Here is a 24,174-nt window from a genome sequence, read left to right on the forward strand (position 1 = left end):
GGTGGGTGGGGGGCGCAGATTTCCCTATCCCTTGAAAAAAGCCACTGGTAGTTCAATGTTTTCTGCAAATATTGAAGAGAAGTCTCGGATAGAGGGAAGTCATCAAAATGCAAATCTCTGATGGCTCTGTTTTCACTAAGAATTGAATTAATTCTGGGGGGATAGTGGTGAACTACGAGGGCTGAAGAAAGAATATATATCACTCTCCTGTGCCTGCCACTGCTGTCAAGAGCTTCCTCGCTGGTGCCAGCCAGTGCCACAGAGGGGCACGGTCACTCTCCCTTGCAGATATTCAACAGCCAAAGGAAGATCTCTGATTCTGTGATTCTGTGAAGATCTGTGACCCTGAGGAAAGGGCCTATCACAGAATTACTTCAGTGTTTTGTTGCCCTTCATATTTTACCTCTTGTTTTCCTTCCTTCTTAGTTTATCAGTCATTTTCTTTTGGAAATTCCCAACAGCTTCCTCTGAGCAGCCTGCTGTGCTCAGACCTGAATTGTTTTTATCAGATAGGCAAAGGGGATCAAATTTTCAGTTCACATTAATCAGCATGGCATCATGGGTTTCAGGGGAGCTACACAAATTTATACCAGCTGTCCCTCTTATCCTCAGGGACCCATAATTCAGCCATAATTCAATAATCTGGGCTAACCACATCACAGTTACAGTCCTTTCTTAGTTATTACAGTATAAAATGACTATTGGAAAAAAAAATGCAGAGCACCTCTAAAACTCCCCAAAGATTAAAAATAGCAATAAAATTCATTCCCTATTTATCTGTCTTCACAAACCTAGAACTTCATTCTGCTTCCAAAGAGGTCTTGTGAGAGGACAGGATAGGACTCACCACCATTACCACTGCAGCTTCTTTTCAATTTTAGCATGTGTAGCATATTTAACATTTATAGCACTTTATGCCAAACTGCTATTAATCTCAGTAAAAAATTGAATTAGAAAGCTTTGAATCACTCTAGAAGTTAACATAAATTTATCTATATTGCAGATGTGTATAGAGACACAAAAGTGACTTGCAGAAAGAACAGTATTTTCTACTACATCCTCTAAAGTTTGAATGAGATGTCTATTCAATTTCATTATATTTGTACATTAGGTTGGAACAGAAGTGGAAAAATCCCCTATATATTGGCTATCATGCTGTATAAATATATGCATCCAAAAATATATCTGTGCATGTACAACATGCACAGACTCACAGTTCTGCAAATTTACCTACACCCTCTTACATATATAAATAACAGATGCAATAAATGCAAATTTTAATATTTAGCCTCTGGACTACTGATACACACTAACCAAGGTGGCTCAGCCTGACAGCTGTGGGCCAGACACCAGCTTTGTGTCCCACCTTTCAACAGATTTGAACACAGACTGGTTGAAGACATCTGGGTGTTGATACCTGTTCCCGGCAATACTAGTCCACTCCTTCCTTTACGCAGAGGTACAGTGAATGTCTTACTGCTCCAAGTGCTTTTGGAAGGGCATAGTACAGTGTTCTGCTGTTAAGGAAATGGCCAAGAACAAGCCACCCACCCTCCTTCAGGGTCATAGAAGAAAAAGCAGTGAATTGGATAGAGTTAGTTGGAAGGCTGTACAGTAACAGCAACTATGTAACAGCATATCAAGACATCAATTTAAGTTCAGTGCATGGTGAGAGGTAGACATTCTTTGTAAGATATCAGCTTAGGGTTTTTATATTTACACTTTCTTACTATATTTAATTTCCTTATAACATTAAACAAAACATAAAAGATCTCTCTCTTTTTCCCCCGCAGCTCTGTAACTCCATTTTGTGCACCGAAGAGAGCTTTAGAGAAAAACAAAATCAAAATCATTCCATGGGAAGGACAACCCCGTGAAAGTCTCTTAGACTGCAGCAGTATTCACAAGAGATGCAGTCAGGTGCAGGAAAAGATGAAGACATGGTTTTAGATTCACATGCAAAACACTCCTTAGAACCCTGCTTTGAACCCCTTTGAAAGGGCCCTGTTCTGTGCCGATGAAAAGTAAGCCTGCTTAGGCTAACTTTTAACAGGTAAATCTGGGCATTCTGTTTCACTGTCTTACCACCCTAATCACAGAGAATTTCTTCCTAATAACTCATCTAAATCTAAACTCTTTTAGTTTAAAACCTTTGCCCCTTGTCCTGTCACTACAGACCTGGTAAAGTCTCTTGCTGACTGTAGCAGGACATGACACAGACTTTCTTACAAGACGGGTTTATATGAGCCCCCTTTTATATATTGACACTGCAGTAAGGTCTCCCTGGAGCCTTCTCTTCTCCAGGCTGAACAACCCCAATCTCTCAGTCTGTTTTCACAGGAGACGTGTTCCAGCCCTCTGATCTTTTTTGTTACTCTTCTGGACCAACTCTAACAGGTCCGTGTCTTTCTTAAGCTGAGGGCTCCATAGCTGGATGAAGAGATTACTCAAGGCATCTACAACTTTCATTAATGACAAACAGTAATTTCAATTATTGTTTTACTATTTTTCAGTAAAACAAAAAGATTTACTAATGTGGTTTCCCCGTATAGCATCCAAATCTATTTTAATAACTCTGCTGAATGTGGGCCACAACATGTGAGAGATTAGTGAAGCCAGCTTATGAGATAAACTTCATAGTCAAATCCTGAGTGTAATGAAGTGACATGGCCAATAGTGATAATACACTTTTGAAAACTGTCCAGCTCATTAGAAAATTTCATTGAATCCTGTCAATTACTGCATACACATTTTAACATTTCTTTTCACACAGGTTTTGAACTGTGGGTTTAAAAATTGAAACAACTATTTTGATAACCTTTTAATGGAATAGTACCTTCAAATAGTAACTTTACCAGCTTACACTAGTTCTTGCATATCTGCTAAAAACCTTGAGAATGAGCTAACTGCAGTACTCCACAGAGTTCAGTTTAGCAGGGTAGTGGAGACATGCTCATAGCAATAACAGCTACTATAGATTTAAGAGTTACAGAGTGGCAGAAATAACAGGAAGGGAAAACAAAACTGGTTACAGTATAGGAAGTACCACAGAAAGTGGCTTCATAGGCTCTGATTGAGGGAAACTGGCCATCTCCAGATGAGCATTTGTAAGCTTGTAATTTAGTAATGTATTTGTGAAGTCATGACAAATCATCTACCATCATGGGAGTCATGCATGAATAAATATAAAATAAAGAATCACAGGATCATCAAGGTTGGAAAGGACCTTGACAATCATCTAGCCCAACCACTGAATTATTCAGGCTTGCTTTAGAACGGAAGACATTTTGCTTCAAATGCTTTCCCTCAATTTTGCTGGCAATTATGTATGCTGACCTCCTGGTTCTTGGACTACCTTTTCTGTGCATTTCTGTTCTCACGATAAATTCCTTCCCTGTTCCACATGGACAGCAATTTTAAAAATCTAGAAGGTTAAATGTTTTTAGTCCTGGAAAGTGAGAACCTATTTAAGAGTCAATATGTTAATTCACTTGGAAATAAAAAAGGATTTTAGGAAGACATACTGGATCCGGCTGAGGTGGAGTTAATTTTCTCCACAGCAGCAGTCGTAGTGCTGTGCTTTGTATTGGTAGCTATAAAGGTGTTGATAACACAGCAGTGTTTTGGCTACTGCTGAGCGATGCTCACACAGCACCAAGGCTGTGTCTCTGACATTCCCCCCTCACCAGCAGGCTGGGGGTGGGTAAGATCTTGGGAGGGTACATAGCCAGGACAGCTGACCCAAGCTGACCAAAGGGATATTCCATACCATATGTTGTCTGCTCAGCAATAAAAGCTAAGAGAAGTGAGGAGGAAGTTGGGGCATCTGTTATTATGACATTGTCTTCCAGAGCAACTCCTACACATACTGAAGGCCTACTGCCTGAAAAGTGACTGGGTATCACCTGCTGATGGAAAGTAAAGAATAAATCTTTTGTTTTCGTTTACTTCTGCAAACATCCTTTGCTTTTGCTTTATTAAAGTGCCTTTATCTTGACTCATGAAGCTTTTTCCATCTTATTTTCTCCTTACCCTGCCCTGCTGAGGAGTGGAATGAAAAGCTGCTTGGTGGGCACCTGGCATCCAGCCAAGGTCAACCCATCACACAAGAATATTTTACACAATCATCATGATTGATATGCCTGCTTCTCTCCTTCCCAGTTTTCATTACATATCCTTTAAGATGCTGTCTTATTATGAAGAGGGGTATTCCAAGAGAAACAAGACTAAACCAAATGCACTACAAAATGCTGAAAAACGGATCTCCAAATTTCAGGAAATGGATATTTTTCCAGATTCTTCTGGAAACAACACAAAAGGGAGGATTTTAAAAAACTGTGATGTTTGTGCACCAACAAAAGCATGAAATTCAGTCATGCTCCAAACAAAAAAGCATGGGAAACCTTCAAGACATAATCGCTGGAAATGGCCATCCCCCTACACTTGGCAGAATTACTGAAAAATGACAGAATGAGAAGAACTAGCAATATATTGTACACAGCTGTCTATAAAGAAAGTAGCTTTCAGAAAAATCTCCATTGACTTCAAGGAGGTAAAAAGTCTGGTTTGAGAAGAGCAAAACTGATGCTCTGGCAGCAGTGCTTCTGGACTCCAGCGCAGGAGACACAGTCCTGCCCAGGCACAGGAGATGTCCTGACGGCTGCTCCCCTGATGTACTGCTATGTCCTGCATAACAGATCTGCACATGGGAAAAGGGCTCCAGATAGGATTGTGTATGCAGAGTATATTAGACAGCTAAAATAGGCACCTGGGTTATGAGTCAAACTGTCTCTACAACAATGAAGTGAAACAGGCACTTCTAGAGTGCAATCAGATGTTCCCATTGGATGACACACATTGAACTCCAGAAATACCTTTCTCTATGCTAAATGCACAAGGAATCAAAACAATTAGTTTCAGTATAAATGCCTACACTGCACACATCTGAAGCTGATCAAAATAACCCCACACAGTCCTATACAGATGCAACTCACTTTTTTTTTTTTTTTAAGAATCTGGTAATTTGCCACAAGCATGCAAATCATTATAAGACCTATGACAGAGAATTGGCATACCAAGCACAGTATTCTCTTACCCAGAAAGTACCACAAAGGAGGTTAGGCAAGACCTAATCTCTGTGGTACCTGTGCATTTATATGTTCCTACAATACTTCAAGTGTGTGACATTATCTTCCTCCATGGAAAACTGTCCCACAGCCACTTACTTTAGCTTCACACCACCATTAGACACAAATCATTAGTCCCTGATCCTACAGAGTTGCAAGGCATATTCATTAAGCCCACTTCAATTTAAGAAAGCTTACTTCCTTACATCTCTCTGTGAGACCTCTCCAGATGGCTGTTCAGAAACAGACTCAAGTTTACTTGCATGATCTGCTTCAGTGGGATCCTGCGTCTGCACAGACTATCAAGGGAACTTGGGGAGACAAGCCTCCTTAAAATTAGCCTGTGTAAATATCCCCCTCTAGTGCACACTTACCAATTTCCACAAAGAAGGGTTATGTGCTATAGGTTTCTATCTATTTGTTCCACCACGAACTTTCCCATCTTCACCAGCCCACAAAACTTTGTTCATTTTATATCTTAAAATTTTATCATGCTTCTCATCATATAAACTAAAAGCATTCTATAGATTCAATAAAATCAATTTCTTAAAGTGATTGCTTCTAGGAATAGCTAGTTCAAAGCACAGCAAAGAATTGTTCTTGATACACTTAAAAAACAAACATAGAGCTGATTAAAAATATTACTGACTCTTTGCCTAAGGCTCAGAAGTGACGTTAAATTCAGTATCTTTGAGGCTGAACAGGTACAAAAATCCACTTCAGTAACATTGAAATTTGGAAATTAAAAATTGTTAAAAGCTAAGAAGGTAATCAGGAAAGGATACCAAATTAAAATGGAAAGAAATAAAAACAGACTCAGCCTACAAATACTGACAAAGCCTGAAGGTACACGTAACTGCAAATGGAAAGAACAAGGAAGTGGTGTGTGTCAGTCTGGCTAATAAATGAGATGCCAGAAGTGGCACGAACAAGTAAGATCTTTCAGAATATCAAAATCCTCTTCTAGTGATGTCCTTTGAAAACAGTCTAAACTTCATTTATCCTTACACACTTGTAAATGGAAAGTCTTAGAAGTTCAAGATGCATTAACATGGAAGTTGAAAGGGAAATAACTGAATGTGTAAACACAAATAATTAACTCTCCACATAGATTGGATGCAGGAAGTATGTGAGAAAAATCTACCAAAGAAAGGAACAATTAAAGAACATGAAGAATTTCCTCCTCTTTTTGATTAAGATGACTTATTACAGGTACAATATTTTGGGTATAGCTGAACTGTATCACAACAGAGTGGAGAAGTGACCATTACAGTACCTGATCAGGGGCATGTGCAACTCTGTGTGACACTACTTGGGTAACTGCAGCCTTAAGAACCTCGCTCATTCATAGTAAAACCATGCCACAGGTAAAGCATGAAGAGAAAATGCAGCGAAATACATAGTCTTTAAAGTAACAAGGCACCCAGTCTAAGTGTCTTGTGTCCAAGAATTCCTTGGGAGTATAAAAACAACACAGTGCTAATAATTATATCTTTGTCATTAAAATTTGTCACTCTTATGAGTAAGCTGAAGAATGACTGTGTTGGGTTTGTGTGTGTGGTGGGGTTATCGGTAGGAGAGGAGGGGGCTACAGAGGTGTCCCCCTGTGAGATGCTTCTTGAAGCTCCCCTGGCTCCAAGTCAGATCCACCTCTGGCCAAGGCTGAGCCAATTAGTGATGGTGGTCATGCTTCTATGATAATGTATTTAAGAAGGGGAACCTGGGAGTTGGGATGAACAGTTACAAGAAGGACACCTATGCAAACACCGAGGTCAGTGAAAGAAAGGAGGAGGAGGAGGAGCAGGGGAGGTGCGCCAGAGCAGAGACCCTGCTGCAGCCCATGGTGAGAGGGCAGGCTGTGCCCCTGAAGTCTCAAAGGTCCACAGTGGAGCAGATGCCCACCTGCAGCCCATGAAGGACCCCACGCCAGAACAGGTGGCTGTGCCCGAAGAAGGCTGGGACTCTGAGGGAAGTCCCTGCTGTTGTAGTTTGGCGCTGGGTGGACTGCAGCACACAGGAGGAGCCCACACTGGAGCAGTCTGGGAAGCACTGCAACCCATGGGAAGGACTCACGTTGGAGAAAGTTTGTGAGAGGGATTCCACACTGGAGCAAGGGAAGAGTGTGAGGAGTCTTTCCCCTGAGGAGAAAGAAGCATCAGGACTGACTGTAACCCCCATTCCCTGCCCCCTGCACTGTTGGGGAGGAGGAGGTAGAGATATCGGGAGAAAAGCTGAGCCTGGGAAGAAGGGAGGGTTGGGGGGACGTGTTTTTAAGATGTGGTAATGCTTCTCACTGTCCTACTCTGTCTGTGCGGTGGTGGTGTTTTTAGTGTTTGAATTAAATCGATCTTGTTTTTATTTTCACTAACGAGTCTGTCTTTGCACCTGACCACAATGGGCGAGTCATCCTTATCTTGAATACTGAGCCTTTTGTTTTCTCCTTCCCACTCCTGAGGGGGAAAGGGGTGAGTGAGCGCCTGTGTGGTGCTCAATTGCCCTCTCAGATCAAACCACGACAATGACAAACTGGAAGCTAGCTATGGTGTTAAAGGTTAATTGCAAGGCATCTGAAGACCTCATGCAAACATCAGTTGTTTAAAGCATTCATTGATAATATGTAATGAAGAATGACTATCATTAGGGCAAAATCTGAGACAGCACAAAGCTACTCTTACTTAACGAAAACTGGAAGAAACTGAGAAACTTCAGAAGTAACAGGCTGAACTAAGTAAACTAAGCCTGAACAGCATATAAAATCCAATAGAAATTAATGCAAAACCATTTCTATTTGAACTATTCATAGGCCTTATATGAAACTTAACTGCCTGTGTTAAGGAAGATTGCTTGCTATTGTTGAGTACAGTCCCAGAGGAGCCTCTGCATGGGCAAACTTATCCGAAATGCTTAAAAAAATTCAGAGTGCCTAAAGACTGTGACATTGCAAGTACTTCAGTAACCAGACATACAAATGAACTCTGAGGCATTCATAACATCACCTCTTCATGTGGATTCTCTTATGTCTCTCTAGGATGAAGTTACACTCCTGCAAGGATACTAATATTGTCACTAATTTTATTTAGCTTTGTAGTTTTGAGATTCACTTTCCTTTCTTCAAAGTGATTGAAGTTGGCCCACAGATCCAAAAGTCTTATGTAAAATAAAACTCAAGATTGTTTCTTTAAGAAACCAAACCATGCTACTATGAAAGCAGAAAACATCATTTTAAGTACTGTATCCTGATAACCTCTTCTCCTTACAGAGTTTTAAAAGAGTGATTTATAAGGTAAAATAACCTGTGCAAGATAAATGTTTGAAAAACTTATTTTCTCTAGAGGTGACTAAAAATAAAGGACTTGATACAAGTACAAATAATTTCTAGTAGGGAGTAAGAAGATCAGGAATTTTCTTCCCTCTATTAACAGAATGCACAAGCAAACTTTCAAAGTTGAATGACAATAAATTGAAACCCAAGATTTGCCTTCAGAACTCCCTGTCACAAGCTGTAACTATATTTGAAGCTATTGTGATTTTAAAAAAAAGGCATAGTATTTAATAAAGTCTAAAATTATTTTCCTTACCAAAAAAAAATCAAACGAACAGCTTAGAGAGAAAAATCTAATGGTAAAATGCATAAACTAGTTTCTGTACGTCAGAAGGACAAACTTTAGGATTAAATTGCACCAGATCTCTCAACAAGAATTTTTTATGTTTGTCTGAAGCACCTGGTTCTGGTCAGCTTCAGAGATACACTGTCAAAAAGCAAAGACTTACTATTTCTACAATGTGTCAATGTGCCAAGACTCTTCATGACACTCGCAGGAAATATATGCTACCTTACATTTACTGCAGTTTCCACAGTGGTGACAGGGATTTTTTTTTTAAGCATTCCAGTTTTAAAACAGGACAATTGTTTTAACAAGGTTGTCATGAACTGCATCTTCCAATTGACGTTGCTTCCTAAGAAGCAGCAGCATACAGTGTGCACACTCACAGATCACACTTTAGGAGTCACAGGGAGCATGCCTATCACCATTACATTTTTCTTCAAAATGTAAAGTCCCTTCAGTTTCCTCCATCATCCTGAATACTAAAGCACAGCCTTGCTTTAAAATCAGCCCAGTCCTCTGTTTTGACCTAATAATGAATATTCAGAAGTTGTTTTAATCAAGAGATCATAATCCTTTTGAAAAATTATACTTCTCAGCACATTTCTTCTGACTGCAGGAGACACAGTCTCCCTTTGCCACATCAGAAGGCACCAAGGAAAGCTCATACATTCTGTTCTTAACCACACCTTGATGCAGCAGTCTGAACTAGAAGGACAAGCAAATTACAAATCTTCCTTAGGCAGCTGAAAGAAACCCTAAGACTTATTTTCAAATTTGGAAAAAGAATGCATGAAGGCTGAACAGAAAAGCCTTCTTCCATGAAAAACAACTGATCTCATACCAAAAGCTGGCATCTGCCTGGTATCCTGGCTTCAGGTGTCACTGATATCTCCAGTTGGCTGCACCTGCCCACTGCAAAGGGAGTGTGCATGGTACATTAGCCATGCCCCTGGCTTCAGCGTCATGTCAGATGTCACAGGCATGTGCATTTCTGAGTGCATATGTGTGATCTCGTGCTATGTCACAGTACTCCCATGTTATTACATTGCCTTGTGTTTCACAGCTATGATGACTCCACAAATGATAGCATTTTAAGTTTTAAAGAGCTTATTAGATGGATGGTTGACATTTGGAGCATGAAATTCAGTAATGAAATTAAAACAAGGAAACTCTTTGAACTTTTTAAGCCATTTAAGCTCTTCCCAATGATCAGCTACATGACAGTCCCTTTTATTTCTAAGATATACATGTTTATGAAGTACTCTGGGTTGGGGACCAGTATTCTCTATGTGGCACTGCCAGTAGTTCCAGTAATGAATTGGATACACAAAGCCTTATGAGTGTGTTATGAATTCATATCAAAAATAACACACCTTCAGTGAATCTCTACTCAGCATCTAAGTTAATCTTCTGGTTTTATTGGAAGAAGGAAACACACAACAGTTCCTCTCTGTTATGACTTGAACATCTAGTGCAAATCAGGGCATAGCATTTGATCAAACAATAACCCATTTAACTAAGAATAGGTCTTCCTCAACCCTGGCATCTTGTGGAGCAGAAGATTTCTTTCTCCTTGGGGTCTTGAGAGCTGTTTATCAAGAGGGAGATATAGATGCAAAGTGTTCACAGGCTTCGGATCTCTCATGTGGAAAACTACATCAAGGAGAAGTGAGTTTGGCCTGTAAAAATGTGAATGCTATTTATGTTGGGCACCCGAAGAAATATGTTCTCTAGGTTGCTGCACAGTCTGAAGACAAGGTAGCTATGTAGTGGAGGAGCATAATTTACGTGGAGCTGATAATTCTCAGCAATTAAGGCTCTGACGACATGGCTGGCAAACAAGATACAGTTGATCAAATTTTGCTTTGTTCAAGGGGAAAACACATTTTCAGCATATTGTTAAATGTAATTTGAAACAAGATGTGTGACTTTTTCAGGCACATCCATTTGCCTCATTTCTTGTCAAATGCTTGTGATACCATTAGATTGCTAGGAGTTATAGGCAAGGAACATTTATTTCACTTTCTTTTCCTTGGGGAATCTGGTACAATATAAGTGCATGACCAAAATATAAGCATTAGTGGATTCCATTTTGCCTATGATAGCCTGTCTGAAAGCTACCATCATTTCTGTGACAAGGAGTGCTCTCTGTGAAGAACTAATTCTACTCTCAAGCTTCTTATTATCACAGAAAGTAGTTTTATGCTGTACTGCCAGTATTTGTATTTTCCATTATCCTGTGGTTTTTGGTTTTTTTTTCCATGCAGGATAGAAATGTAAATATTGAAATAGTGTCTCTATATTGTGCAAACAAAACCAATGAAGAACACCGATGGCTTCCAAGGAGGGGGAAGAAAAATATATTTAAAAATAGCAACTTAAACTTCTTTCCTAAATAGACTGTTTTATCTTCAGAATATTAATAAAAAATGGAAGCTTTAGAAATTCATGACACACAGGGCTAAATCAGTCTATTACAGATTTCCAATATGTGTAACTCATGCAACATTTTTCAGAAGGGAATTTAAATTAAATTGAAATAAGAATGTTGTACTTACTGTTGCCAATTCATCAAATTTGCCAAAGAGCTCATTCAGCAGCTTCACCAGCTCTTGTGCAGTACACTGTGATGCCAAACTAGTGAACCCCACAATGTCTGCAAACAAAATGCTGTAAAGAGGAAAAAAGACACAGAAATATCAGTACAGAAGTCATCTTCACATCCTTATTATCCTCTTTTATAGCATGAATGTGACTCAAAGCACAAACTCAAACAAGTCCTGAAACACTAACAATAAAGTGCTAGTTGGAACAAAAATGGCAAAGATTCAAATAGGAATCAGTCTGGTGCTGTCAACTGTTGTAGAGAACCCTGGGACACTTTCAATGCCCGTATATCTATCCTATATACCTCATTCATGAGGTTGCCCCATGAGCACTCCAAGAGCACAGAGAACAATTGCTTCTCCCCTTTACACCTGAGATTTTTCTCAGCTTGACTAGTTTCAAAGACAGATTTTTCACTGGTAGAGTACCACAGCCAAATTAATAAACCTTGCATGTGGTTTACTAAGTGCTGAAAGAAACTTGAGTATGGTAGCTCTGTGATGTGGTCTTACTGCTCACTGTGAGGAGCTAGCATCCACAGTGTCAGGCCAGGCTTCTCTGTACCATGCTTCGTGGCTCAGGTAAGTGTCCAGCTTCCATCAGTGTTAACAAGATTTTAATGTCCAACAGTTTAATCTGCCTTAACAATCCCTACCCATCTGTGATGATAAATGGAGATAGTTGAAAGCAGCTCAGACACTACTGTGATAAAGAGAATAAAAGTTCTTGTGTAGATCCTGAAACACAATCGAGTATGAAGCTATGATCCTTTAATTATTCAGATTCCTTCATCTTTTTGCAGAGGCCCAGACCCCACTGCAGGAACCTAGTGCATTTATCTCCAACACCCAGTCTATAAATGTCAAACAAATCTTTATGCAAATGCCAACAGCTCCATCCTTCATGGCCTAGGTATACTTGACATAGTTCAAAACTTAGCTTGCAAACTGTAAGTTACATTAAGCATTACAGATTCCTCTTACCCTCAGCAAACCTTCACTCTAGAGATGAAATAGCAGATCCTAGAAAAGCAGGACTAACGAGTCTATTGTTTCCCATTCACCATAAATAAGTCTAAACTCTCCCAATAAGCTACAAAAAAGAGCAAATACAATGCCTGACTCAGTCCCTGTTTCTATAATTTCATTTAACTCAGTTGCTAAAATCCCTTGTCCACCAGAGAAGGTTAGGTAATTTATCCCAGCACAAAGTCAATTCATCCAAAATTCAATGGCTTTAATCTACAAACAAAGCCACTATGTTGTCATGTTAATCTCCACTCTCTTCTCCTTTGAGCATGCTTTATGAGAACATTGCTGAAGATGGCCCGAGTTCAGGGGAAAAAAAAGCTATTCCATTCCTATGATGTTTAAACACAACAAAAAATCTTCTTAAAACAAAACATTCAGCATTCAGTTAATTAATTTTATTGATTTGTGTCTTCCCTATCATGAATGTGAACCAGCCAGGTGATGGGTAACATAATAGACATTAAGAGTGCAATAGCACCAGCAAAGTGCTTTGCATATTTGTCCATGAAGATATACGTAGTCTCTTAATTCTGGACTGAAATACTTGTTTGACAGCCACAGGCTGGTCTTTCTGGAAATTCATTAGTTTACATCAAATCATCCTCCTAAATTCCTTGAAGATTTTCAATGTACTTAAATGTGCATCAAGGTCTTTCATACAGTTTGCTTTTATGATCCATTTGCTTTATGACCTAAATTCACATCAGAATTCATACAGTCGAAAAAGACACAGAGGAAAAAACAACTAAAATTGTTGCAATCCAACATGTCATGTAGTTTTGAGGTTTTAATTCGATACTGTTACTATGGAGGGGGAGTGTAGATGAAATTTTATAATAACAGCTTCTGCTAGCCTCTCTGTCATTTCACATCTTACATTTTACATTTTGATTGCTTTTATTTTGCTATTTCAATTTTAAATATGTTATTCCACTTTTTTTTTTTTTTTTTCCCCTGTCTAATCACATTTACAGTAACAGTAATAGCTCCTGCAGCACCAACAATGTCTACTTGAAAAAAATTAGCATTTGGGGTGGGGGGTTAGGCCTTTAAGGTAATAACAATGTTAACTGTTTACCAAGGTCTTTAATAATGAATAACATAGACATTACATACAAACCAGAAATGTCCAGTGTTTGCGGAGACTATCTAACAATGCCTTAACAGCTAACAGAACAACCATTACACTGCTAACATGTACACAAATATCGAAGCATCTCAATTAGCTAAGCACAGAGCACGGGAAATACATTCATGCATAATTATTCAGTTAAAAGGAAAGTTATTTTACATATGACTATCTTAATACTAGTACAGGATCCTTACTAATTCTTTAAAAATTTCAAAAATGCTTAGCCCTCAGTATTTGATTCAAAACACTGGTAATTATACAAAAAAAAAGCCCATAAAAGTACCCACAATATATAACTGAACATGTAATTGCAAATTTAAGTAAAATATGCAATTATTGTGTGTTGAGACATGTTTGTAGTGAACCATTTCATACCACAGTTAACTGTATGTGTATATTTTAAAGCTAATGGAATAGGTTAAACAATATGATTGTTGTTACACTTCTTTGACATGAGTTTTTTACAAAATTTTAACGGCTTTTTAACAAAATTTGTAACTCCTTTAATACAATATTCTAAAAATGTGAGAAGTATAACTCCCATGTCTGGACATGGCACAGATAGGGGCAATGATGTGAGTACAAGCCTCGCCTTTTTTTTAGAGAAATTCTCATTTCTACCACCATGTAATGTTACAACCATAGCAGCTGCTGCATTTCTTTTGAAAGTAGGCTGAAATACAAATGATGAAACATGATTTTTCAGCAGGGATAGTAGGAAACAGGCAGTGGATGGGTAGGGGCTTTGTTGACCCAAAGTGAAACTGGGACTGTGAGCCTGCTGCTGCCGTAGTCTGTTGCCACTCAGGGGTGGCAGTCCGGAGGAGGATGACCCCCTCTCACACACATGGAGCTCTGGTATTCTAAAAATGGCACTGAAACTCATTAGCCGGTTTATTTTATTTCAGCTCGTGATCTGACCAATATTATCTCTTCCACTTCTTCACCTGTCTCCGTCCATCTGTTACCTCTTGCCTTGCTAATACGACTACAAGGGCAGTGCCAACACTTACTCTTTTATTGCACAATGTCTAAAACAAATTAGGGCAGCATCTTCATCTGTGATGTGGGGTTTTGACTGTGGAGTCAAATCACCCATCTGATGCTATAAACTTTTTTCCCCCTGTTACGTTCTGCTCAGGTTTTTGGAACATAAAGGACACAGAAGGCCTTTATCAGGAGGTGGCAAAATCTGCCAAAGGGAGTGAGAAAAGAGATTATAATTGTTGCTATGGCCATGAAAACCATAAGGGTCCTAAAGAGAGAAATGATAAGATATACAGTGCCAGAATTCCAGTGATATGCCTGAAGTGTTTCTAGGGCCAAACCGTATTTTCAAATGCATTCAAGTATTTTCAAAGTCCAAGTCCCCACCTGTTTCTCAGCAGAACACAAATTAACACTGAAATTCCCTAATTCCCTTTCCTTTGATTTGGATATATTACTCACACAAAACCAACGAGGGTCTTCCATGTAGGCCATGTCTAACATTGATATACTTAGAAAAGTTAAGATAAAGAAACTACAGAAGTGATGTCAGTGTAAAGGCACATTAATCTCTCCTGCAGGTGCACTCATTCAAGAGCAAAGTAGCCTTGGTTCACTGTAATTTAATCGCTAATTGCCATCGAGGTTCACATCCTCAAAGAGGATTAAACTTGAGTAAACTTGGGGTACCTTAGCTATGCATGAAAGAGTCCTCACAATGGTATGGTATAGAAAGGGACACTTCACAGTGATTGCCAAGTAATTTTGTTGTTATATATATATATTTATATATTTATGTATTTATATATTTATATATATAAGCATATGTGGAAACACGAAGTGAGAAGCTACCCATTAACAACTGTTTGCCTTAACGACCATTCAGGGATATGACTCTCCCTGCTTTAATTTCACAGAAATCTTAACAATGCAATTGGGGCACTCTGGTGAAAAAAAGAAACCAAACAAAAAAACATCTTAAACTGCAACTGTTAAAGAAAAATAGAAATGAAAGTGGAAAGAAAGTGAAAACAAAGGACAAAGGTTACTTGTTTGTTAAACAGCATCGTTTGCACATGGTTCAAGTGCTACTCTCTGTGACAAGTGATGTAAATGTGATGCTTATAAAGGCTAAGTAGTTACTACAGTGCTAAACCTGGTGGTGCCCCATTGCCCAAAGGCTCAGCAATGCTCTTATTCTTCCATCCCACAACCGAGCTAAAGGACCCCAAGCAGCTATCATTCTCTTTACTTGTGTGCTATACTGAAAACTGCAATGCTATCATCTTTGAGATATTCAGCATTCGTCCTGTAGTTTTCAGTCATACCAGGGTTTTTCCAGTAAGTTCACAGGATCAGGAAGTTTGACTAATCTGCTAAAACTTAAATCACTTTGGCTTTTAGACAGACAAGTTATTAGCATTATAAATTATGACAGCATGTCAATATTCTAATTAAATCCTAGGGGAGGAAATAATCAATTACCAAGCAGAGCTTTGTCAGAACTTCTGCTCTGCTCTTGATTTTAAAGTCTGCATGATGCCATTGTGTTGCAGGAGCAGTGTTGTCCTGGGTTAGAGGTTTTCTTGCTCCCAACGCTGCCTGATTGCTTACAAAAGATGAAAGGAACATACACTGAGTATTACTAAAGCACAAGACAGCAGCAGATGACTAGTTTGAAATCCTTCCTTCTGATCGTTCTATTTGAGATGCAAGACACACTTTTGTCACTCTCTCTAGCTAACACCTGTGGTTACCCTTTCCACAACTTAAAACCCTTATCACTCCTGTAATACCTTCTGCTCATAGCTAATAACCACTTGTTGGTGCAGCTGCACCAAAGGCAAGGCTAAAGTCCAGTTTTGACTCTTATCTTTTCCGTAGCTATTTTCTGAAACTTCGTTGACTGGTCTTAATCTCATTTACTAAAATAAACTTTAAACTATTTGGGGGTTTTGTATAATAATGTAGTAGTTTTAACATTTAAAAAAAAAAAAGTATTGATTGAGAGAGTGTAGCTCATATACTCTCCACTGAAAACACACAGCCTAACACTTACATAGTCAAGTTTCTATATTCAACAGGAAAATTAGCTTATTTTTGACATTGAGCTACCCAATTTTTTCATAATATTTTATACATAAATAGCTTGGTTTAGTTACTAATAATACTAAATAATCTTACAACAATTATGTCCAAAGCATTTTGAAATATACATAATCTCAGGAAGGGTATTTGCAACTGCAAACCCCCCCCCCCAACTTGAAAATAAATTTCTTAAAGGAGTTTTATTTGCTACAGAACATTTCCTGTTACAAATGCTATGCATTGCATCTTTCCTTCTGATCTTAGAATATTTCATCCTTTCTTAATGAAACGCACCTAGCTTTCTGAAAAGGTAACTTTTTCAAAAAAGTTTGAAAAAACGGTTCCTCCAATTACAGTGTACAATAATTGCACTTAGAATTACCCAAGAACAGCTCCTGCTAGACACTCTACACACAGACAACGTGCCTAAACTTTAATATCCACATAAATTTAGTATGACTGTATGCCCCACAGACTACTGCAACAAAGCATATATGATAGATACCTGTACCTTAATGTGTAAATACAGATTTGTAAGCACTGAAGAGCAGTGTTTTGACTACTGGTTTCCCTCCTAATTTATTAATGACATAGAGGGACTGAGTACACCCTCAGCAAGTTTGCAGACAACACCAAGCTGCGGTGCAGTTGAAACACTATAGGAAAGGGATGCCACACAGAGAGACCTTGACAGGCTTGAGGAGTGGGCCCATGTGACCAACCTGAAGTTCAGGAAGGCCAAGTGCAAGGTCCTGCACATGGGTTGGGGCAACCCAAACATGGCTATAGACTGAGGGATGAATGGATTGAGCAGCTCTGTGGAGGAAGATTTAGGGGTACTGGTGGATGAAATATTGGACATGAGTCAGCACTGTGTGCCTGAAGCTCAGAAAGCCAAATCTATCCCAGGATGCATAAAAAGAAGCATGGACAGCAGGTCGAGGGAGGAGATTCTCCCTCTCTACTCCATTCTCATGAGATCCCACGCATCCAGCTCTGTGGTCCCCAGCCCAAGAAGCTCATGGACCTGTTAGGGCAGGTCCAGATGACAGTCATGAAAACGGGCTGGAGCACCCCTCTTATGAAGAAAGGCTGAAAGAGGTAGAATTGTTCAGTCCTAAGAGAAGGCTCTGGGAAGACCTTATTGTGGCCTTTCAATATATAAAGGGGGGTTATAAGAAACATGGAGAAACACTTTTTAGCAGGGTCTGTAGTGAAAGGACAAGGAGTAACGATTTTAAATTGAAAGAGGGTAGATTTAGATTAGATACAAGGAAGAAATTCTTTACTATGAAGGTGGAACAGGTTTCCCAGAGAAGCTGTGAATGCCCCATCCCTGGGTGTACTCAAGGTCAGGCTGGTCAGGGTTTTGACCAACCTTATCTAATTAAAGATATCCCTGACCATGACAGCGAAATTGAACTAGATGATATTTAAAAGTTCCTTCCAACCCAAACCATTTTATGATGCCATGATTCTAATTTTTAATGGAGGTTTCCTAAGGGCTTTTATTAAACCTACCTGGATTACTTGATTTGCTACACAAAACAGCTATTTCTAACTGCTTCTAGTATAAAAATACTGAATAAATGCAAATCAACACTTCAGTGAACACCTTCAGGAAAGAAAGCATTATAAACAGCCATTTCTCTCATCTCTGTCACAAACAAGGTGTTGAGCTGGTTCAGCAGAGACATACAAGTTACATACATTATTATCTCATACTCCTTGACTATCTATCTGGTGCATTTCTGTGTTGACAAGCCCTGAGTCATCCCCCCAGGACCTTCTGTATTCCTGCTTTTTCCTCTGTGATCCCTGCAGGCTGGCATAGCCAGCACCTGCTCAATGACTCTCCTCGTCCTGCAGCACTGCAGGAAGCTGCTGCCCGCTAAAACTGAGACTGGAAAGCTTGTGGCTTGGTTTAAGATATTTAAACTGCTTCCCAACTGTGAGTATTGACAGAGCAAACCTTTCCTATGTCACTCTATGGGGTGTTCAGGAGGAGAAATCCTGCCAGGTTACACAAGAGATTTAAAAGCTTGTAGGTGGTAAATGTTCACTTTTAACAGCACTCATTCATGTGCACTGTGCACTTGAATACTCCTGCTGGTTTCAATAAAACCACTTCTATAAACAAAAAGGATCAAAATAAGGAGGGGTTTTGCACCCTGTTTTTTATTTTCAGTTGGGTTATTTGTTTAATTAGAGTACAATTTATAAGAATGATGTTTTAATGGCACATGCTGCCTCAGAAAGGAACCTGTAGGATTTTTTTTTCCTTAAAGATAACGGAAAAATATTAGTAAGGGAAAATTATTAATAATTTTGTCTATAAATCACTGCAATGATTAAGAAAAACCACTCTCAAAAAATTAAAGAGGGCTGTTAAAACTAAAAACAAAAGGGAGGTTGTTTTTACAAAATAATCATTCATAAAAACTAGTTCATTGTGAAGTCTTATGAGCTCGGAAAGACTACATACAAAAGCCTGTTTGTTCATAGGCGTCATAATCACAGCTTTTTAAAACATCAGAATGGGTAAGTTAAATTCAAATATATTTTTTTTCAGTTCTGATGCTTTCTAGAAGATAGGACAGGCCAGAAATATCTGCATATAAATAGCTTCAGACTGGGTCACAACAACCTCTAAATGTCCATGAGGGATATTTTAATTGGTAGCTTTGAATTAGGCAGTGTGTTGCCTGAAATTAATATCTCTTACAAAGCAGCCAGTTCTATTTCATACTTGTAAAAATTAGGCTAAATGAAATTGCTGCACCAGAGGCTCAAGAAATTGATAGCAGTTCAATGTGCACTTTCTGTTTCTCTCTTGAATATTGCAGTAGAGTGAGAAGTTTTTTGTCAACATATGAAGTTGGCCATATCCTTATTCATGCATGTGTTGAAACAGTTTCATTAGTATCTAATGGAGTGAGAAAAGTCCATTTCCAAAAGAGACAAACAAAAAAATGTGTTGAGGTCTCCATACTGGGCATATATTTGAGTTGAAACCCAACTTGAAATTACTTAATTGAATTATAGCTGCATGGAGAGATTTAATCAGGACTAGAATGTTTTAAAGTAGCCACTGTACATATATATGTAATCTGTAAATTCCTCAACCCTGTAGGGCCAGACAAGGGATAAGAGAGGAAATATTAATCTTGTATTACTTAACCTAATCTTTAAAAAGAGCTATCTCTTGTATGTTACAAACCATACTCCTGAGCATACAATGATAAAACAATTTGCATTGGAAGGGATCAAGTGACAAAAGCTTTGCACAAGTCCAGGTAGATGATGCCAGTTTCTCTTCCCTTATCCACCAACACTGTAACTCCACTGTAGAAGGCCACCCAACTTGCCAGGCACAATTTGCCCTTAGTGAAGCCATGCTGGCTGTTACTAATCACCTCCTTACTTTCCATGTGTCCTAATAGAGATTTCAGGAGGATCCGCTCCATGATCTTGCTGGGCACAGAGGTGAGACTTACTGGCCTGTAGTTCTATGGCTCTTCATTTTTTCCTTTTTTAAAAATGGGGGTTATGTTTCCCTTTTCTAGTCAGTGGGAACTTCATCATACTGCCACAGTTTCTCAGTATGATGGATAGTGTCTTAGCCACTTCATCCACCAGTTCCCTCAGGATCCGTGGATGCATCTCATCAGGTCCCGTGGACTTGTGCACCTTCATGTTCCTTGGATGTTCTTGAACTAGATCTTCTCCTACAGTGGGCAGTTCTTCATTGTCTCAGTTCCCACCTTTGCCTTCTGCATATTGGGTGCTGTGGCTGGAGCACTTGCCAGTGAAGACTGAGGCCAAGAAGTCATTGAGTACCTCAACATTCTCCACATCCTGGGTAACAAGGCTTCCCATTTCCTTATGGAGAGGGCCTGCATTTTCCTTCATCTTCCTTTTATCACTGCCACACTTTCTTTGTTGCTGTTGACATCCCTGGCCAGATTTAATTCTATCAGGGCTTTGGCCTTCCTAACCTGATCCCTGGCTACCCAGACAGTTTCTCTGTATTCCTTGCAGGCTATTCATCCTTGCTTACACCCTCTGTAGGCTTCCTTTTAATTTTTGAGCTTGCCCAGGAGCTCGTTGTTCATCCATGCAGGCCTCCTGGTGTTTTTGCCTGACTTCCTCTTTGCTGGGAGATACTGCTTCTGAGCTTCGAGGAGGTGATCCCTGAATATTAACCAGCTCTCTTAGGCCCCTCCTTCCTCCAGGACTTTATTCCATGGTACCCTACCAAGCAGATCCCTGAAGAGGCCAGAGTCTGCTGTCCTGAAGTCCAGGGTAGAGAGCTTGTTGTGCACCATCTTCACTGCCCCAAGGATCATGAACTCCACCATTTCATGGTTGCTGCAGCCAAGGCTGCCTTTGAGCTTCATTCTGCACCAGCCCCTCCTTGTTAGTGAGAACAAGCTCGAGCATAGCATCTCTCCTTGCTGGCTCCTCTATCACTTGGAGAAGGGAGTTATCATCAATGCATTCCAGGAACCTCCTGGATTGCTTATGCCCTGCTGTGCTGTCCCTCCAACAGATATCAGGGTGGTTGAAATCCCCCATGAGGACCAGGGCTTGTGAACGTGAGGCTGCTCCTATATGTCTATAGGTGGCCTCATCCACTCAGTCTTCCTGGTTGGGTGGCCTGTAGCAGACCCCCACTATAACGTCATCTGTCCCTACCCTCCCTTTAATCCTGACTCATAAGGTATTGGTGGGCTCCTCATCCATCCACAAGTGGAGTTCCGTGTACTCCAGCTGGTCATTGACATGGAGAGTGATAACCCCTCCTTGTCTTCCCTGCCTGTCCTTACTAAAGAGCCTGTATCCTTCCTTTCCAACACACCAGTCATAGGAACCATCCCACCACATCTCTGTGATGCCAATAAGATAGCAGCCCTGCAGGCGTGCACGCATCTTTAACTCCTCTTGTTTATTCCCCATGCTACGTGCATTTGCATAGAGGTATTTTAGTTGGGCCCCTGATGAACCTGACTTACTGGCTGAAATTTCTTTGTGCTGCCCTTCAGGTGCACTCCTGCTGACCTGTGTTCCCTCTCCAGGCTCTGGGCATCTGTTGCTGTCATTGGCATAAAACTGGTAAGAGTGGGGTGGATTGAGATTCCCTTTCCCTGGCAACTTTAGTTTAAAACCCTCTTCACCAGCCTGGCAAGCCTATGACCAAAGACGGTCTTCACTTTCTCTGACAGATGGACCCCATCAGCCCCCAGTAGACTTGGTTTCTCAGAGTCTCATGGTCCAAGTAGTCAAACCTCTGGCTGTGGCACCAGTCCTGTAACGAGTTGTTGATTTGCCAGATTCAGCTGGTGCTTTCATACCCCCTCCCTTTGACCGGGAGGACTGATGAAAAAGCTACCTGCACTCCAGAGTCCCTTACCACTCCCAGGGCTCTGCAATCCTTCTTGATACTCCTCAGACTGCTCCTGGCTGTATCACTGGTGCCCACATGAAAGAACAGCATTGGATAATAGTGGACTGTACGAGGCTCAGTGACCTCACTTATCCCTGATATGAGCCCACAGTAAGCAGCACACCTCTCTAGAGAGTGCATCAGGTCAGCAGATGGGTGCCTCCTTACTTCTCAGAAGAGTCGTGTACTGCCATCACCTGTTGCCTTTTCTTAGTTCTGATGGTTATTATATGGGGAGCGGATAGGGCTGCCCTACTTAGCTCCAGTGTCTCTCTTGATGTGATGAACCTTTCCGCTTCAGTCTGTAGAGAAGTGCAATGGTTGTGCAAGGGCACCACCTCAGGCTTTGGGGAAGTCTTCCTCCTGCAGGTCCTTGCCCTTGCAAGCTCCCATTCTTCTGCATTACTGCCTCCCCACCTCCCTTCCATGTGTTCCAGTGGGGGAGTTTTGGGCTGTTTGGCTGTGGGTGTATGCAGCCTGCACTTGAAACCAGCTATTTAACCCCTTCTCAGCCTCCCTGATGCTACACAGCCTTCTCACCACCTCCCACAGCTCAACTACCTGCTGCAGAAGGTCCTCCACCTGGGCACACCTTTTGCAGGCATCACAGAAGAGCTGCTCTGCTGGGGAATCTTCACACGACATCTGGTCCTCACATCCTTCATGATGACCTTGTCTGGGCTCACCTCAGTAAGAAAACACCTGTACTATGTTGAAATGGCTCCTGAACTGTATATGGACTATTTCCCTCTCATGAGACACAGATATTACACCGGCTGTGACTATTTTACCTTCCTGATGCTTGAATTTCATGTCCTCGCCAGGTTCATGCTGTACATTGGATGTGTATTTGCATGTCTTGTTTTGCATATAAAATTTGCATTAACTTGTTTGCTTCCATTTAAAACACATGAACTCATTTCATACTGTACAGCAGTTCTGTTCAAAAACTTTACAAGGTCGCAGATGTACAAAAAGTCTCATTTCTTCCTCTTTGACAAAAAAAGGTCATACCTTCTTCAAGATCATTGGGTAATATTCAGGTGTTCCACACAAAACATCGGAAAAGAAGCAGTGTATCTGTAGAGTGAATAATTTGCTGGCAAAGGATGGCTGATTTTCATCAACTTGTAACAGTTCCTTTTGACATCTTCTTTGGGAAGGTTCCACAGATAAATATATTCTGTTTTAACAACTACTCTTTACACAGTGTACACAGGAGATAATAAAACTTGCCTGGAAAAAATTTCTTGTTCCTTTTTGCACAGGCACAAATACATACAGAGGGTTGGAATGGGTAACAACCTTTTCTTGTACCATTATCTTACTTTCAAAAGTAAGGGCCGAGTGATCTTTCTCTCTGAAGAGGTTGTACATGTCCTTAGCAGGCATTTTTCGTTTGCTAAGTGTGAGCATTTTGAAGGAGAAAAGGGTTTTTGCCCACAAAACACTAGAGTTCCCAGGGCCCTTGCAAGTTCCTGCCATTCTGCATAGGAAGCCATCTATTTAGTGCTCTTTTATGGGCCATATTCACTGATGCCCTTAGAACAGTCTCAAATGGAAATATAAAGTTTTAAACTGGCCCCCTCTCCACACAAAAATCTTCAATTGATGTTGAAGGAGTTTAATGCTTTCTACTGCAGAAAGAAAAATAATGTCCTGGGTACTGAGGTGGAGGTCGGAAATGATTTCTCAGTAAAGAAAGTTGTCTGTGAGCAAAATTAATTCCTCTCTTTACTACAGACCTGGGAAAAGCTCATCAAAGGATGACACAACACTGAGGGCTCTGGCCTCAAATGTTTCCCTGCCCTTCTGGAAGAGCAGTCAGTCGCAGTCAGTCATTCAACAACTATTTGATAGTTGGAAAAATATTTACCAACTAATTGCTACACCAGGGCTGTTGCATGGTGCATCTGTAATGCCATTATCTCTTCCCAGCCCATCATTAACTTCTTACAGGGTTATAGATATATCCACTGTAATGTGTACCCCTGTGTTTTTTCTGGGAGAAGGTAAAGAAGGTAACTATATGAATGTCTTATTTTTCACATGCAAGATCTAGTGCTTTTTTTCAGGCAGCTATTTAGAAGACTGAAACAGATGTTTTTTGTTAATGGCAAGAGTTTTTTGGGTTTTTTTTAACAGGTGA

At 40.1% G+C, this 24,174-nt stretch overlaps 1 protein-coding gene across 1 annotated transcript in view; it reads right to left on the reverse strand.

Annotated features, from left to right (window-relative positions):
• The window catches only part of ADCY1 (adenylate cyclase 1), a 128,076-nt gene that overhangs the window by 79,955 nt on the left and 23,947 nt on the right, over nucleotides 1–24,174 (reverse strand). Inside the window, exon 4 of the mRNA XM_026843560.1 lies at nucleotides 11,293–11,404. Within this exon, the coding sequence (XP_026699361.1) occupies nucleotides 11,293–11,404 (112 nt within the window). The remainder of the gene's footprint in view (nucleotides 1–11,292; nucleotides 11,405–24,174) is intronic.

This window comes from Athene cunicularia (genome assembly GCF_003259725.1).
Source record: "Athene cunicularia isolate RWA chromosome 2 unlocalized genomic scaffold, athCun1 chr2_part1, whole genome shotgun sequence".
Taxonomy (NCBI): domain Eukaryota; kingdom Metazoa; phylum Chordata; class Aves; order Strigiformes; family Strigidae; genus Athene; species Athene cunicularia.